At 47.2% G+C, this 14,475-nt stretch overlaps 1 protein-coding gene across 8 annotated transcripts in view; it reads left to right on the forward strand.

Annotated features, from left to right (window-relative positions):
• The window catches only part of mib1 (MIB E3 ubiquitin protein ligase 1), a 97,006-nt gene extending 88,066 nt beyond the window's left edge, over nucleotides 1-8,940 (forward strand). For 4 of the 8 annotated variants that reach the window (XM_061253501.1, XM_061253502.1, XM_061253497.1 and 1 more), the window contains 6 exons: nucleotides 574-868; nucleotides 1,569-1,647; nucleotides 3,226-3,345; nucleotides 4,842-4,913; nucleotides 5,547-5,647; nucleotides 6,123-8,940. In XM_061253501.1, the coding sequence (XP_061109485.1) occupies nucleotides 574-868; nucleotides 1,569-1,647; nucleotides 3,226-3,345; nucleotides 4,842-4,913; nucleotides 5,547-5,647; nucleotides 6,123-6,263 (808 nt within the window). In that variant the 3' untranslated portion in view covers nucleotides 6,264-8,940. The remainder of the gene's footprint in view (nucleotides 1-573; nucleotides 869-1,568; nucleotides 1,648-3,225; nucleotides 3,346-4,841; nucleotides 4,914-5,546; nucleotides 5,648-6,122) is intronic. The other 4 variants (XM_061253503.1, XM_061253504.1, XR_009709479.1 and 1 more) reach the window with 3 other exon arrangements.
• Nucleotides 8,941-14,475: the final 5,535 nt, after the last annotated feature.

Genomic DNA, 14,475 nt, shown 5'->3' on the forward strand with positions numbered 1-14,475 from the left:
AAACGTCTTTGGCAGCCTAATGAAATTCCTTCACATGGAAATCCAATCAAATCGGGGAAAATGGAGAAACGATCAGCAAAACTAAATTTAGTCCTGGGAAATCAGTGTAACTTGAGTAAAGTAGATCAATTTGTCATTTGTAGTTTGATTTATTCGAACCAGAGTAGTTTTGAGCATCATTCCTGGAGCTCATAGCAGCATGGTTTTTGTCATTGCTAACAGGTCCATTTGTAAATAGATTGTAATCCAGTACGACTGCAATCTGTATCATTATAATTTTCTGCACTTGCTTTCTGGTTCTTTTCTCTCTTCTCTCAATGTCCTCTTTACTTATCTCTTTTACTGCCCACCACTCATCTCCATCTCTCTCCCCTATCTCCATTTTTTGTTCTTTCTCAACCCCCTCCCCCCCTAAAATTCCATTCAATGCTGCTTTGGGTTGGCATCATTGAATTCATTTACATTAGCAGGTGAAGTGCGACCCATCAGGATTAAGTAGGACCTCATTGTGAGTAGCCTGCCTAAATGACACCTCTCTCTCTCTCTCTCTCTCTCTCTCTCTCTCTCTCTCAGTGGGCAGGTGGGCTCCCGCAGCCCCTCTCTCAGCAGTAACAATGAGACCCTGGAGGAGTGCATGGTGTGCTCTGACATGAAGAGGGACACCCTTTTCGGGCCCTGCGGCCACATCGCCACCTGCTCCCTCTGCTCGCCCCGCGTCAAGAAGTGTCTCATCTGCAAAGAGCAGGTCCAGTCCAGAACCAAGGTACCGGCCCGAAACCAGCGGCCGGTCAGTCTGTGGCTGCTTTCGTTTAAGGGCTGTAATCCGAGAGACGACGGAGCGTCTCTATCAGAATGGTTTTCTGAGAATGTGAGAATATTATCCAAGTCCGCCTCGCAACTGACCGTACGCTTTTGACATTGCTCGACACATTGAGTTTTCAGCGCCTTATTAAACATCCATATTTTTTTTGCGGCATGCCCGCATTCTGGCACACTTCCTACCCTGAGAGATTACTGCAATTGATCAGCTCTTGCGTGTAAAACAAAGTGTAGAAAACTGAAGTGATGAATGAACCTGACCCATGACTCGGCGATCATCGTCTAGCTTGTGTCTTTGAAATGTAGTTCTATTAAGCTAATGGATAAGGATGGGGAAGCGTAACTCATCTCTGCGGATATCAGGAGAGATCTGTCTTTTTGAAGATCATGGTGGCCATTTTGAGCCCATTAAAATGAAGGATAGGAGTCCTGTTTCTCGTCCCGGCAGCCATTACGCTGAAGTGTTCTTAGAGTAACGGTGCCGAGCAGACAATCCTACCCTCCTTACGTATTCGTTTTCTACTTTATTCAGACGGGGGAGAGCAGGGAGGGTTACAGATAGAGATGGATCGCTGTACAGGAAGCGGGAATGGCGGGCGATCAAACTTCTTTCTATGAGGGCTGAGGACAGCACTACACGGTCTCCTTGACCGAGACCTTTAATGAACCACTTTGCCTCTCTGCATTCTGAGATTGTGTGCGTGTGTGTGTGTGTTCTTTGCCCTGAAAGCGTCTCTCTCCCCTCTCAGATTGAGGAGTGTGTTGTGTGCTCGGACAAGAAAGCAGCTGTGCTCTTCCAGCCCTGTGGTCACATGTGCGCCTGTGAAAGTAAGTGACTCGCACCCGTGTACCCTCAAACCCTCCTCCACCTGTACCCTCAAACCCTCCTCCACCTGTACCCTCAAACCCTCCTCCACCTGTACCCTCAAACCCTCCTCCACCTGTACCCTCAAACCCTCCTCCACCTGTCACCTCAAACCCTCCTCCACCTGTAACCTCAAACCCTCCTCCACCAGTAACCTTAAATCCACCTATCTCTTCATAGCTGCCTCTGACAGGTACAGTCCACCTAGCCTCCTCCTTCGATATGTGTTTTGTAAGGAGGGGTTGAGGGTAGATTGTTGGGGGTGTGCAGCTAGTATCCCTGTAAATGCCACCCCCACCCCCAATTTGTATTTGCCCAAATTATTTCTACTCTTTGAGATATTAATGATGCTGCAAATGAAGACCGTTTAAGAAGAACAAATGGCCATTCTAAGGTCACTTGAAATCCCCTTAAGCACTAAGAAATATGGAGAGAGGGTTGAAGGTTAAGTTTTAGCTGAACAGCTGCGGACAATTCCCAACCACTCAACCTCCCTTGGCAAGCCTGGCGTGATAGTTACAGACATTAGCACAAACTCAATGAGCAAACCGCTTCCAGCGCTCATTCTTTTTTTTAATCACATCTTAATAAGATGGCTACTGAGGCACCAGTTCATACCAAGGCCCATTTTTCGCACGGAAGCCATTTTAAACAGGGGCCCGTTTTGAATGCTTTAAGAGTTTCTTTCTTGTCTTTCATCTTTCTTCAGTTTCCTCGTTTTGTTTTCTATTCCCCGTCCTCCCTCGCAAATGATATATTCAGAGAACAATTCACTGTTACGCTTCCACTTTGTCGTCTCAGGGTACTTCCAGATATCTTAAATCTTCAAAGTATATTATTTGCGTAGTTTTAGTCCTTATCCTGGGTGACTCTAAAGTATTTTACACATTTCCACTATAACAGCTGAGTTATTCACTGAGAAAAGTAGATAGGGACCCAGAGGCTTTGAGACCGGCGTCCCTAATGGAATTCAGACATGTTCAATTTCGCACCATGACACAAATGCGGAGAGAGCTGGGATTTAAGCAGGGCCTTGAGAAGGCTGGAACGGGGTGAGGGAATAGCGTTGGGATGGAGCAGCTGTTTACGCTCAGCGGGGAGCGGGGTATTTTGTGGAGTCGGTGGAGCGGGTAACAGCCGGGCCGTCGCGGTTTCACGCCCAACACGGCCCCCGCCGTGCTGCCTGCGGGTCGCCTGCCCCGGGGGGTGCCCTCACTCAGGACCCGGGGCGCTCCCCCCGGGGCACCGTAACTACGCTACGCTCCATTGGGCGGGTGGGGGAGAACGCGCAGAGAGCTTGACCCCGGTTGGACGAGGGGGGGGGGGGGGGGGGGGGGTTCTGACATCCGGCCCTCCGGAAGCGTGGCGGCGTAATCGCCCTTGCCCGGCCGGTCGACTCCTAAGCCCCGCCTCTCGTCACCGCGACAGGCTGACGGCTTACACACAAGCCTCTGGCCCGTGCTGAACGCCCCGCCCCTCCCTCGCCGTGGTTGGCTGAGCGGTTGATTGATGGGTTGACTGAGCTGTCGCTGTGCCCGCAGACTGCGCCAGCCTGATGAAGAAGTGTGTGCAGTGCCGTGCGGTGGTGGAGCGCCGCACCCCCTTCGCGCACTGCTGCGGGGGCAAAGGTATGGAGGACGACACGGCCGACCAGCACCTGAGTGAGTGAACCTTCCACGCGTTCCCTTTTAATTCTCCTTTTCCTTTCTTTCTCATTCCTCGCCCGGTTGCTTTTTTCCATCCCGGCTCCTTTCAACTTATTTTTTTGCCACCAAGCAGCTATATCAATTGTTTCTTTTTTTTTCCTGTTATTGTTGCTGTTGCATTTGATGTTTTTCTTCACCTCGAATACCTCCATCAGTCAGACCAACAGTACATTGACTTCAGGCCTGTGTTTCTGGCTGCCGGACTGCGTCTCCAGTAAGCGTAATGCCATTTCGCAGTCACACGTTTTGAACCATTTCATGAAAAGCCGCACAGGAATGTGGCATTTCTGAGATTAATGAACATGCCGTAACTTCAGTTATGTGGAGTCCTGTGTTTATACCACAGGCTTCTAAAATGGCCTCTGCTGACAGTGCGAAAGCATCTTGTCTGGGCCTTGGCTCACCCACCTTTGGTCATGTCGATTACTGGTCGTGTTCTGACTTGTCCAGTTCAACTTTGTTCCCCTGATAAGGTGGTGCAAAAAATGTGTGTTTTGCTAAAGTGTTTCTTGTGGTTTGCTTTTGATATATTGATTGAATTTGTTTGAATGTGTGTCATCTCCTGTCTGCTGGAAATCATTTTGTGTACACTCTTGTATATACATGTATACCACCTTTTTAATTTTTACTTTTTTAATTAAGGTTCTCATAAGTTTCCCATGTTTTTAGTTTTGTATAATTTTTGTATTTTAATTTTAGTTAAAAGGGAAACTATGGCAAGGTCACCAATATACTCAGCTAAAATAGATATTTCCTTTTTATTAGTGGCAGCAGAGTCTATCTCTCTCTTTCCCTCTCCCTCTATCTCCTTCCCTGCCTCTCTCTTTTTATCTCTGTCTGTCCACTCTTAACATGCTTAACATGATGACCTGGACGAAGGTCCCAACGAGTAAAGGGTGGTTTAATACCTCCAACAGCTAGAGGGCAGCATGTAGGCAGTGCTGTACCTCTAGAGTGGGAGGCTTTCCTTCTACCTTCGATGTCTAAATTTAATTTTATCAAATGTCCCATGTCAGTGTTGATGAATTACATTCTCATTAATGACAACAAAAGACATATGTTCTAGGCCTCAGGGACCACAGCTGGACTCGCTGCTATGAATCGCAGCAAAGACAGATTTTTCTCATACTAGCACCCCCCAAACTCCCCCTCCCACCCCCCCACCCCCCCCCCGACAGCCTAACATTAGTGATGCTACAACCTCAGATCTGGCATTTCAGCCAGAAGTGGAGGACGGCCAGCCACCGCAAATTTCACCTTTTTTTGTCCCCAACGTTTTATACAAAACTGTCCCCAAAACGGTATCTGTAGCAGCAGCATTGGCCTGAGGGCGGACAGTAAGCGCTGTCCTCCTGCCGGCCCCGGGGCCACGCCCGCGGGTCCTCTGTGAAGTGCACTGGCGCTTGTGGCGAGGGCGTGCCACCGTAACACTGTGACTGGTTGCTTCTCAGCAGGGAGCTCAAACTCTGTGGCAGGGGGGTCGCAAGAGCTTCTCCAGCCCAACAATCTGGCGCTGAGTTGGTGTAAGTATCCCCCCCCCCCCCCCCCCCCACCTCCCCAAACCTGGTCTCAGCTCGCCCTGCTTTCCAGGCCTTTGAATCCCCCGCCCTCCCCCGCTCCCCGCACACGCACTCACACTCTCACATGCACTCCGCCTCCTACCGCAAAGCACTGATCCTGGATCAGCTGCACGTTGCATTGCACCAGTTGTCCAGATAAGAGTTTGGGTGGAGGGGGCTGATCCTGGACCAGTGCTTGGGGCATTATCTACCGGATGCATTCCTTCCCCCTGTCCGAGCAAAGCCCGTAGCCCTTTAGCTAACCCAATCAATGCGAGCACGTAGCCCTTTAGATAAGTCAATGAGAACCCAATGCCAAGGCCTACGGGCAGTGTCCCCTCATTGGGCGAGCGACCCGGCCAATGAGAGCCCGCCTTGGAACGGAGAACAGGAAAATGCCCCCACCCTCCGGTATGAGTTTGAAACCCCCGCTTTTACCCACACGGCTTCGCTTTTCTATTTCGCCGACGACGCCCTGCTTTTGCCGGCAATGGGCGGCAGGCGTTCCTCTGAAAAGGCGGAGGAATATAGTCTCTGTTCCGGGCTGTTCCGGGCGCAGGCGGGTAACCGGTGTGTTTGGTGCTCTCTCCCCCACAGCCAGCGGAAACATTCCCGCCCTGCAGAGGGACAAGGACAACACCAACGTCAACGCTGACGTGCAGAAGCTGCAGCAGCAGCTGCAGGATATCAAAGAGCAGGTATGGTGAGGTCACACCAGTTTATTGCATCATACATCTCTATTAGTTACTTGTGTGAATTAAAAGGTCCAAAATTTTATTTAAGGTATTTTAATATTGGTGATATTTCCTGTATATATTTGTATGATATCAATAGCAATGTGATCTGAATATAAATCTAAAATATAAATAGATTGGTTGTTTACCATATTAAGATTGTCATCTTTTGTTTTATGTGATTAGGATAGAATTAAGTAGCATTTATAGTGCAGTTATATTGAACAGTTATTTTAGTCTGCTTGTACATCTTGCCTTCAGATTTAATTTGAAAATATGTAATTGGTCATAATGCTATAACTATAAAACTCTACCTGTAAATACGATACTATAATTGATCCCAGGCCTTCTCCGGGATTGCATGCGTGTTTAATTGTGACCTGGTTATTGTGTTACGTGTAAGAGTGTATTGTAAGGGTGTGCGCTGGTCTCTCCTCAGACCATGTGCCCGGTGTGTCTGGACCGGCTGAAGAACATGATCTTCATGTGTGGCCACGGCACCTGCCAGCTGTGCGGGGACCGCATGAGCGAGTGTCCCATCTGCCGCAAGGCCATCGAACGCCGCATCCTGCTCTACTAGAGCCTCCCCTCCCCTGTGCCCTCCCCTGTGCCAGCCATGTCTCCTCTCCTCTCCTCTCCCCTGTGCCAGCCATGTCTTCTCCTCTCCTCCCCCGTCTCTCCCCTGTGCCAGCCATGTCTCCTCTCCTCTCCTCTCCCCTGTGCCAGCCATGTCTCCTCCCCTCTCCTCTCCCCTGTGCCAGCCATGTCTCCTCTCCTCTCCTCCCCCGTCTCTCCCCTGTGCCAGCCATGTCTCCTCCCCTCTCCTCTCCCCTGTGCCAGCCATGTCTCCTCTCCTCTCCTCTCCCCTGTGCCAGCCATGTCTCCTCTCCTCTCCTCTCTTCTCCTCTCCCCTGTGCCAGGCATGTCTTCTCTCGCGCTGGAAAACAGACTTTACGCTATCTCCCCCACCCCCACGCCCGCCAAATAAAACCTCCTCGTCATGTCCTCGTTGGGGCCTGAAAGCTGCATTGAGTATCCATGGACGCCTCCGGCTGTTCTCTCGCCCGTGTCACCAGTACGCCTTTCGGTCCCGTGGGCTCGCCTGCCTCCCTGCTGCCGTTCGGCTGGGGGGCCTTCTTCCCGCCTGTCTTGCCCCGTATTCAGAAGGGCTGCTTTTATTGGTCTAGATCCAGCGGTGGGCCCCGCCTACTCTTTCAGAACCCCTAGCACCAGGCACCCCTGTCAAACCTCGAGTCGCAGTATTGTGTACAGCAGGGGGAGCCGTCGAGCTGGAGAGTTTACACTACGCCCCTCCCCCCGACCGTTGAGCAGAAGTCTCTAGCCCCCGCCGCAGACTTCTGTGCGGAAGGCTTACTGTCTCAAAGCCTTAATTTTCTTTCATTTTATTGTATTTTATTGCTTCGAATGCAGACTTATTTAATTAGTGTTAACCGTCATTGGCATCCAACCAGCTATCGCTGTGGATATACGGTCTATCGTATATATAACGCTAATATTTAACTCGGTTACATGGACACGGTACAGTTTGTAGCAGTTTACTGCTGTGATGGGCTTTACGATGTTGAGAGGTCAGATCTTCGGCCTACACAAGCCTGCCTGTGACTCCAAAATGGAGCATGGGCATCTTAAATTTTCTCCCTTTGTTCATTAATTTGTCTCGATTTACTCACTGCCTCTTATTATGCGAATATTATGTTTAACTTTGTTGTGAATTTTGCTTTACTGCCTGTTTGTTTTCTTTATTTAATATTTCTAATTATATTTGCCCCCTCTTGCGAAGAGAACGAATCAGATCTAATCAATTTGAAGTAGGAAGGCCACTTTAAGGCGCCCGCTTCTGAGCCCAAGGTTGCCAGGTTGCTCCCCCGACAACCGCCCCCCTCCCCCCCTTCCCTCGGCATCTCCTCCAGTCAACAACACACACTAGCCCTTTGTACCGTATCTGTCCGTTGGTAACAACGCAGGCCACGAGGCGTCTTTAACCCGCCCCACACCTGCTCGTTTGTATCTCTGGGCTAGCTGCTCTGATTCTCCCCTACCCTCTCACCTGGCCTGATCGATCCTACCAAAGCGCAGTTGTGCCAAGCACCAGAAATCCACCTCCCACTGATACTGTGCCGACACTGCCCCGAATATCCTACGCGGTAACCTCACTCCTGTCGGACCCTCAGCGGACCCAAAACGACAGGACAGAATGCGTACATAGCTACTAGTTAAACTGGAATAGTCCCTTGGGCAATGTACAGTATAATGGGGGTGACTCCACACCACAAATAGCGTTCGTATTACCGAGTACGTCAAGGTACTGCTTGCAGTCCGTTGCTGTTAAAGGGATGAAATAATGGTATTGTCTTGTACTACAGTATAAAGCTATATGTGCTTGGCTGTTCCGTGCTTCTGCCCAATATTCACATTTAGACGCTTGCAGGGATGAGGTGCCATCTTGATTTTTGTCGACTGAAAATGTTTTTCCTCTCTATATATAGATTGAATTAAACTACAATGTTATGTAAAGCCAACACAGATAAATATTTTATTTACTCGTAGTAGAGGACAAATTACTTTATTTTGTATTGTTGCTCAATATAGGTGTCACTGCTTTCCCAAAGCTAAACGTGGCTGTTTTGCTGCTCTTTTATGGAACTCTCTGTTTAAACATTAATGTTGACAAACTGGGTCATTCAAATGGACCACCTGTAAATGCTAACAACACATGCTTTGTCCCAAAGGCCTGGGGAATTTTTCATTTCACCTGGCCGTGTGGAATTGTAGGTCACATGATCATGATTGGAAAAAATAAAAAAAATAAAAAGCAATCATATCCAGTCTGTTGTCTGAAAGGTGTAGTCAGGTTCTCCATAAAATAAAAAAGGTTTAGAGAACAATCTGACATCAGAGATGGTTTTTTTTTTTGTTATATACAAAGTAACTTCATACTTTGACAGCAAAGTTGATTTAATTTTCTATCCATTTTATATGTTCATGTTAAAATGTAATGCTAGAATGCACTAATGTACCTTCATGGTAGTGTTGGTAGTATTGTATTGTATTCTTTTGTTACAATTATTGCAAAGGCCAATTAAAGAAAATATGCTATCCTGTTTAGTTTCCACCTTTGTAATCGGAATGGTTCTGCTGCAGCCTGTATTTTTATTAATGGCTTGTAACATCAAACGCGGCCTGCTCTGTATCTTTTAAAAGAAATGTACTGTTAAAATAAAGGTCCTATGACACTATGGCTTTGACGACAAACACCAGCACTGCCTGGTGCCTTGTTTGTGTGCTTGTGGATTATTGCGCTCTGGTGTTAAACTGTCTTAAGTGTTGTGGGAGGAGATTCTAGCCCAGCAATGTCACTGGGAGGTGTATCTGTTTTGCATTGTGTTGTCTTAGCACGGTGGTTTCACATGTCCTGGCTAAAGGGGGCCTGTTGAAGCCCGCATCCTTCAACGACAAGCCTGGGCGGGCGAAGGCCCGTTTATTACCGAAAGGAGAGCGGGGAGGTAAATTCAATATGGAGATGGAGGAGAAGCCGGGGCCATCTTGCCTACTTTGTCAGATCCCCCGTTTGTGTTGCAGCTCATCAAGAAGTGCATTAATAACTCTTCCCATATCCGGGCTTTCCCTTCCGCGTTTTTCTGCGCCGAAAGCAGGAGATTAACTTATGGCCGTGCCGAATGCTAAATCCCCTTCCGTTCTGCAGATTTACCAACCCCACATTGGCAAAACCACAGGAAAGTTCTGGAGCCCCTTCTCAAAGGTAGTGCTTTTACCTCGCTTCTGTGTTAACCCAGAGCTGTCGGTCACACCCTTTGGAGGGTTGCGCCTAGGAAAAGGGCTTTGGGTCCAGTCCTCAGAAGACCAGTATAGCTTGCAGAATTGCCCTGGTTTGTGTGTTATTTGCACGCCTGTTCTGTCGTTCGTAGCCTGAAGCTGACTGGCTGACTGGCTAACTGGCTGACTGGCTGACTGGCTTGCTGGCTGACTGGTGACTGGCTGGCTGACTGGTGACTGACTGGCTGGCTTGCTGGCTGGCTGGCTTGCTGGCTGACTGGCTTGCTGGCTGACTGGCTCCCCCCCACCCCCCGGGCGGCGCATCGTCCGTCACCGAGGCGACGGCAGCTCCTCAGTCAGGGCGCAGGAGACGACGCTATCTCCCCCGGCCGTGTTTGTTTTTGGGGTCGCGCGGGTCGTTACTCCTCCTCTGGGTGCCAGCAGGCCCCGGGGCGCCCTGCCGTGACAGGACGGTGAGCCGCGACCGGCCGTCAGAGCTCAGACCGACCAAGTCCCTCCCCCCTGCATGGCGGGAGACTGCCGGCCAATGACATTGACCCCTGCCGGTCACCTGTCCGCGATGGACGGCCAGATTAACGCACATCTGTCATCGGCCCTGGGACGGCTGTGTGCCTGGCCTGCGGTGAGCAGTCAGGTCTCAGTGACTGATCTGGGGCTTGCCCTATGTGCCTGGCCCTTCCTAATGTACAGCTCGACGCATTAAATTGGGTGACTTTATCACCTTATCTGGTAAAGAAACCTTACCGTAGCTGTTGGGTAGGGTACAGCTAATGGGGATACAAATAAACGAAATAAACCGTGTATGTGCTCTGTAAGATGGGTAGAGATGGATAGTCACAAATATCATGCGCAAACTGTGATACAACTGAGAGAAAATGTTGCAGTCAGTATTGCTAGGCATGAAATATTTATATAGCTAAATTAAAAAGAACATATGCAGAACTGATGTTGACATTTTTGCTTTCAATGTTTATTTGATTTGTGTTGCGTTCCGCTGAATTGAAATTAATATTTTCCTCGGGTCCCAAATCGATTCTGTGGATGAGTTGAGTTTCCCTGATCAAATCCAATGAGTCTGCGGGATCGCAGAGAGAAATGAAAGTGTAGGTTGAAAGTTTCCACAAGGTGGTAGCACATCATTGCTCAGTCGGGATTGGTGCAGCTCCTAGACTTATACTTCAGGAAAGTCTTTAAAAACAGTTCTGAAAGCCAGATGCAGTTAACAGCGAAAACCCACCTGTCCCAATAGTTTTTGGAATATGTTCCACTCATGCAGTTTTATTATTTCAAATAAGTAAATACAGAATGTTACACAGCTGGCAAAATGAGCTCTGATCAGCAGAGCCATAAATATGCAGTAAATTGTGGACTTTACTGTTCCGCCTTTACAGCTTTTGTAGACACAAAGTCTTGTGTTCTTAAGATGTGCAAGTGCTCTTGACTCATCAGGGGTCAGCCCTGTTGGAGGGATTGATTTGTGCAGGTCTGAAGGTCCACACACATCGCCTTTGTGTGTAAACCATGACGAGCAGCACGACTGCAGAAATGATATATAAGCACTTATGGGCTGGTAGAGCGAAATGAGGCCGAGTCCAGAAGTGCGTATATCATTAGACCTGACGGTGTTTCATTCTGCTTCTACCGTGTGTGTCCGTCTGTCTGTCCACTGACCCAGACACCCGGGATTCATGCTGTGAACGCCAAATTCTGACCCTACCGTCGGCATGACAGAGATTTGTCAGACCGGGTGATCCCATGCCCACTAGCCTCATCTTCCTGTTCTTCACTGGCGGGACTGGTCCGGGATGGTGATCTGCTACTGTAGCCCATCCACTTCAAGATTGCCCTTAATGTGCCACAGAAGTAATGTTTACTGGACATTTGTTGTTTATCGGTTTACCATTTTGTGTAAATTTGACTGTACAGCATGAAACTCCCTGGAGGGCCGCTAGTTGTGAGATGCTGAACCATCAAGTCTGGCACTAACCATCATACCACAGTCAAAGTCGGTTAGATCACACATATTGCCCATTCTAATCACTCGGTTGAACAACTATGTCTGTGTACTTTATATATTGAGTTGCAGCTACATAAGCTGCTGTTTGCGATTTGTGAGCGCAGGCCATGTGCTCCAAGAAGCAGATGTACCTAATAAAGTGACCTGTGTATGTGTGTATGTATATGTATATATATATATATATATATATATATAGTATGTATATTGCCCTTTTTATGGCCGGTTTGGCCAAAGTGCACTTATCTGGGAAGCCGCTTTGTTGACTAGGAAAGAGCTGGAGGCCCCAGCTCCCAGAAAGCAGCCATCTCTCCGCACACAGCAATAACGTGACTGTGCCCTCCGCCCGGGCCCACCGTGCTCCCACACAGATTGCTTTATTGGTATTGATCGGGACAAAGTTTCGGTAATCTCCCTACTTTGAGCTCCAGTGGGAAATGAAACGAAAGCGCCCTTCATATGGCGGGGCAATAACCCATCAAACGAGCCTTGCCGCGCCATTTCCTTATTTCCTCGTCTTCTGTACCTGTGCCAACACTCTTTAAGACATATTAAGTGTGCACTTAAATGTTTTTTTATTATTACTTTTCAGCTCTTTGTTTTCAAACCTTTTCACATCAAAATGGGTAGTGTCATCGCTGTCTTTAGTTTTTTTTTTTTTCCATACTGTGAAGGGTGTTTCAGTACCCAAGGCGAGTCAAACATAATTATTTGTATGTGTCAATTATTTGTTTTCCTCCCCCCAAACGTTTTTCTTACGGGGATTGCCATCGCATTTACCAAAATATATTTATACTTGTTTCATGAAATAACGTGTAATTTAAATTAATCAATCTAAAAACGTGTTAAAAATGATTAAAGCTGTTTCCATGTTTTGGAGTTCTTCGAAGTTGAGGATCAACCATACGCTGTGTAAGCATGTGCGTGTATGTGTGCATTTGTTAAATTATAAAAAATTTATAAAGGACTTAATGGCATTAAAGACATTAATCTCAACATTCCCCCCTTTCTAGAACAATCTATGTTTTTCTCTTCCAAAAACTTCAAAGTAGAAATAATTGTTTCCCAGGAAGTTTTCTGCTACGGGGCAGTTTAAATCTGGTCTTCTAATAGCCTGCTTGTGTTCTCTCACTCACTTTTAATGGCTTCTTGCCTTCCTCTTATAAATAAGTGCTAGTGGCACATATTATGCGGCCTTTCACTACTGTATAAGCCCTGTGTGAGGGTGTATAAATTCATTAGTACAAAATGTGTCACAGTGAGGGCAAGAATTATGATCTGTAGGGTTTTTTATGAGCAGATGCCAATCTTTCTTTTAAGTCCTTGGCTCTTTCTTATGCCAAAAGTGCTACATTTAAATGCCTTCCAACCTTCTCGTCATAAGCCAGGATATACCATTTATCTTGTAATTTGTTTTTTAACATTTTGCCAAATGGTTGAGATGAACCCAAGAATGTTTTCTCCCACATTTGTTTTTGTCTTTGTCTTTCTAATACAGTATGCAAATTTTCTGAGATTAATATTTTCTTTGAGTGCTCCTAAGGGAGGGTCATGACCTTTGTACTGGAACTCTGATTGGCTCCTCGGGGGAGCCTGGCCCACAAACCAATTTGTTTATCGACGCTGGTTAGCATTACGCGATAGCGACACGGTGCCGGGGCTGGAGTCTGCAGGCCACATTTACAGTGCAAATGTTATCATTCAGACGACACTTTAAACAGCCTTTATCAATATATAGTCATTCAAGGTTTATGAGCTTTGATAAAAATGCCACTTGCTGAGCAGGGTCATTATGAATGGTGGTCTCTCTTTACAGCGCTAATGTGCATTGCGCTTCCAACAGTGGTAAAATGTGGAAAAGAACAAAGAAGACAAAATACGAGTCCAAAAAAACAAATTAGATTTCTCAAAACGGGGAAGAAGTTCTTTGTTCAGAGCTGTAATATGACTGGCAGAATCTTATCATTCTATTATCTTTAAAACGGAGGGTTATCATAATTGCTTATTTAATAATTCTATAAACCTCTCCAAGCACAACCTTTGCTTAGGCAGTAAACCCAAAGTGGTCAAAGTGCTTTTGATGCTGAGATTTGAAGCCTTGTCAAAGGACAGTACGGTCATCCTGAGCCAGTTGATTATTTTAGCTTTTTGACAACTCATCAGTTTTTTTTGCCTGTGCACTACATTGTACAATTTCACAGCATTTTGCAGCACGCTATACCTTTTTCTATGCTTGGAAAATCAAATCTATATCATAAGTTGGTGGCCCATGGCAACCCTTATGGCCAGGGGTTCGGGCCAAGGGTTCGACCCAGTCAGGGTTGCCCTTGGGAACAAGGTAATCCTTAATGCTCAGATTTTCACTGTGTCCAGGGAATTATACCATCTTGCATGACAATATGAGGAAAATAAGTTCTTGTTCTCTTGGCCAGAATGATTTGGTCATTTTATGACCCCCACATAAAACCTTAGATAGTTTTGATGTGCCCATCTGTGCATTGCCCAATATATGAAACCTGTTGAGGTCCCACAGGAAATTTCAATTGGGGAGGATGGGCGGACTATGTATAAAAAAAGGCTGTAATTCCAACACCGATCAACCAAAGTAGATGTACATACCCTCAAGTTAAAGCCTTTTGATGTTTGACCTGTTCTGTTAAAATAAAAAAAGCACAATGCAGTAGAAAACGTAATACAATGGATTGTAATTTGCCTTTAAACTCCTGTGCCTTCCAGCCTGAACAGGAAGGATGGTGGTTTTCTGTTCTTCCTTCATCAGGTTGTGCCTTGCCTGAGGCTGCTGGTTGGCACAGGTAAACACACAAGGCCATGTCATGAGTTCATCATTTCTGCCACTGCCTGGCACACCTTAAATATGCCTTACTGGGAATTATTAACACGAGGCCTGGCACCAGGGTCTGTCATGGCCAGAGTCTGTCCTCGGCGGGTCAGGCCGGGGGCT

Source organism: Conger conger, chromosome 9 (assembly GCF_963514075.1).
Source record: "Conger conger chromosome 9, fConCon1.1, whole genome shotgun sequence".
NCBI classification, from domain to species: domain Eukaryota; kingdom Metazoa; phylum Chordata; class Actinopteri; order Anguilliformes; family Congridae; genus Conger; species Conger conger.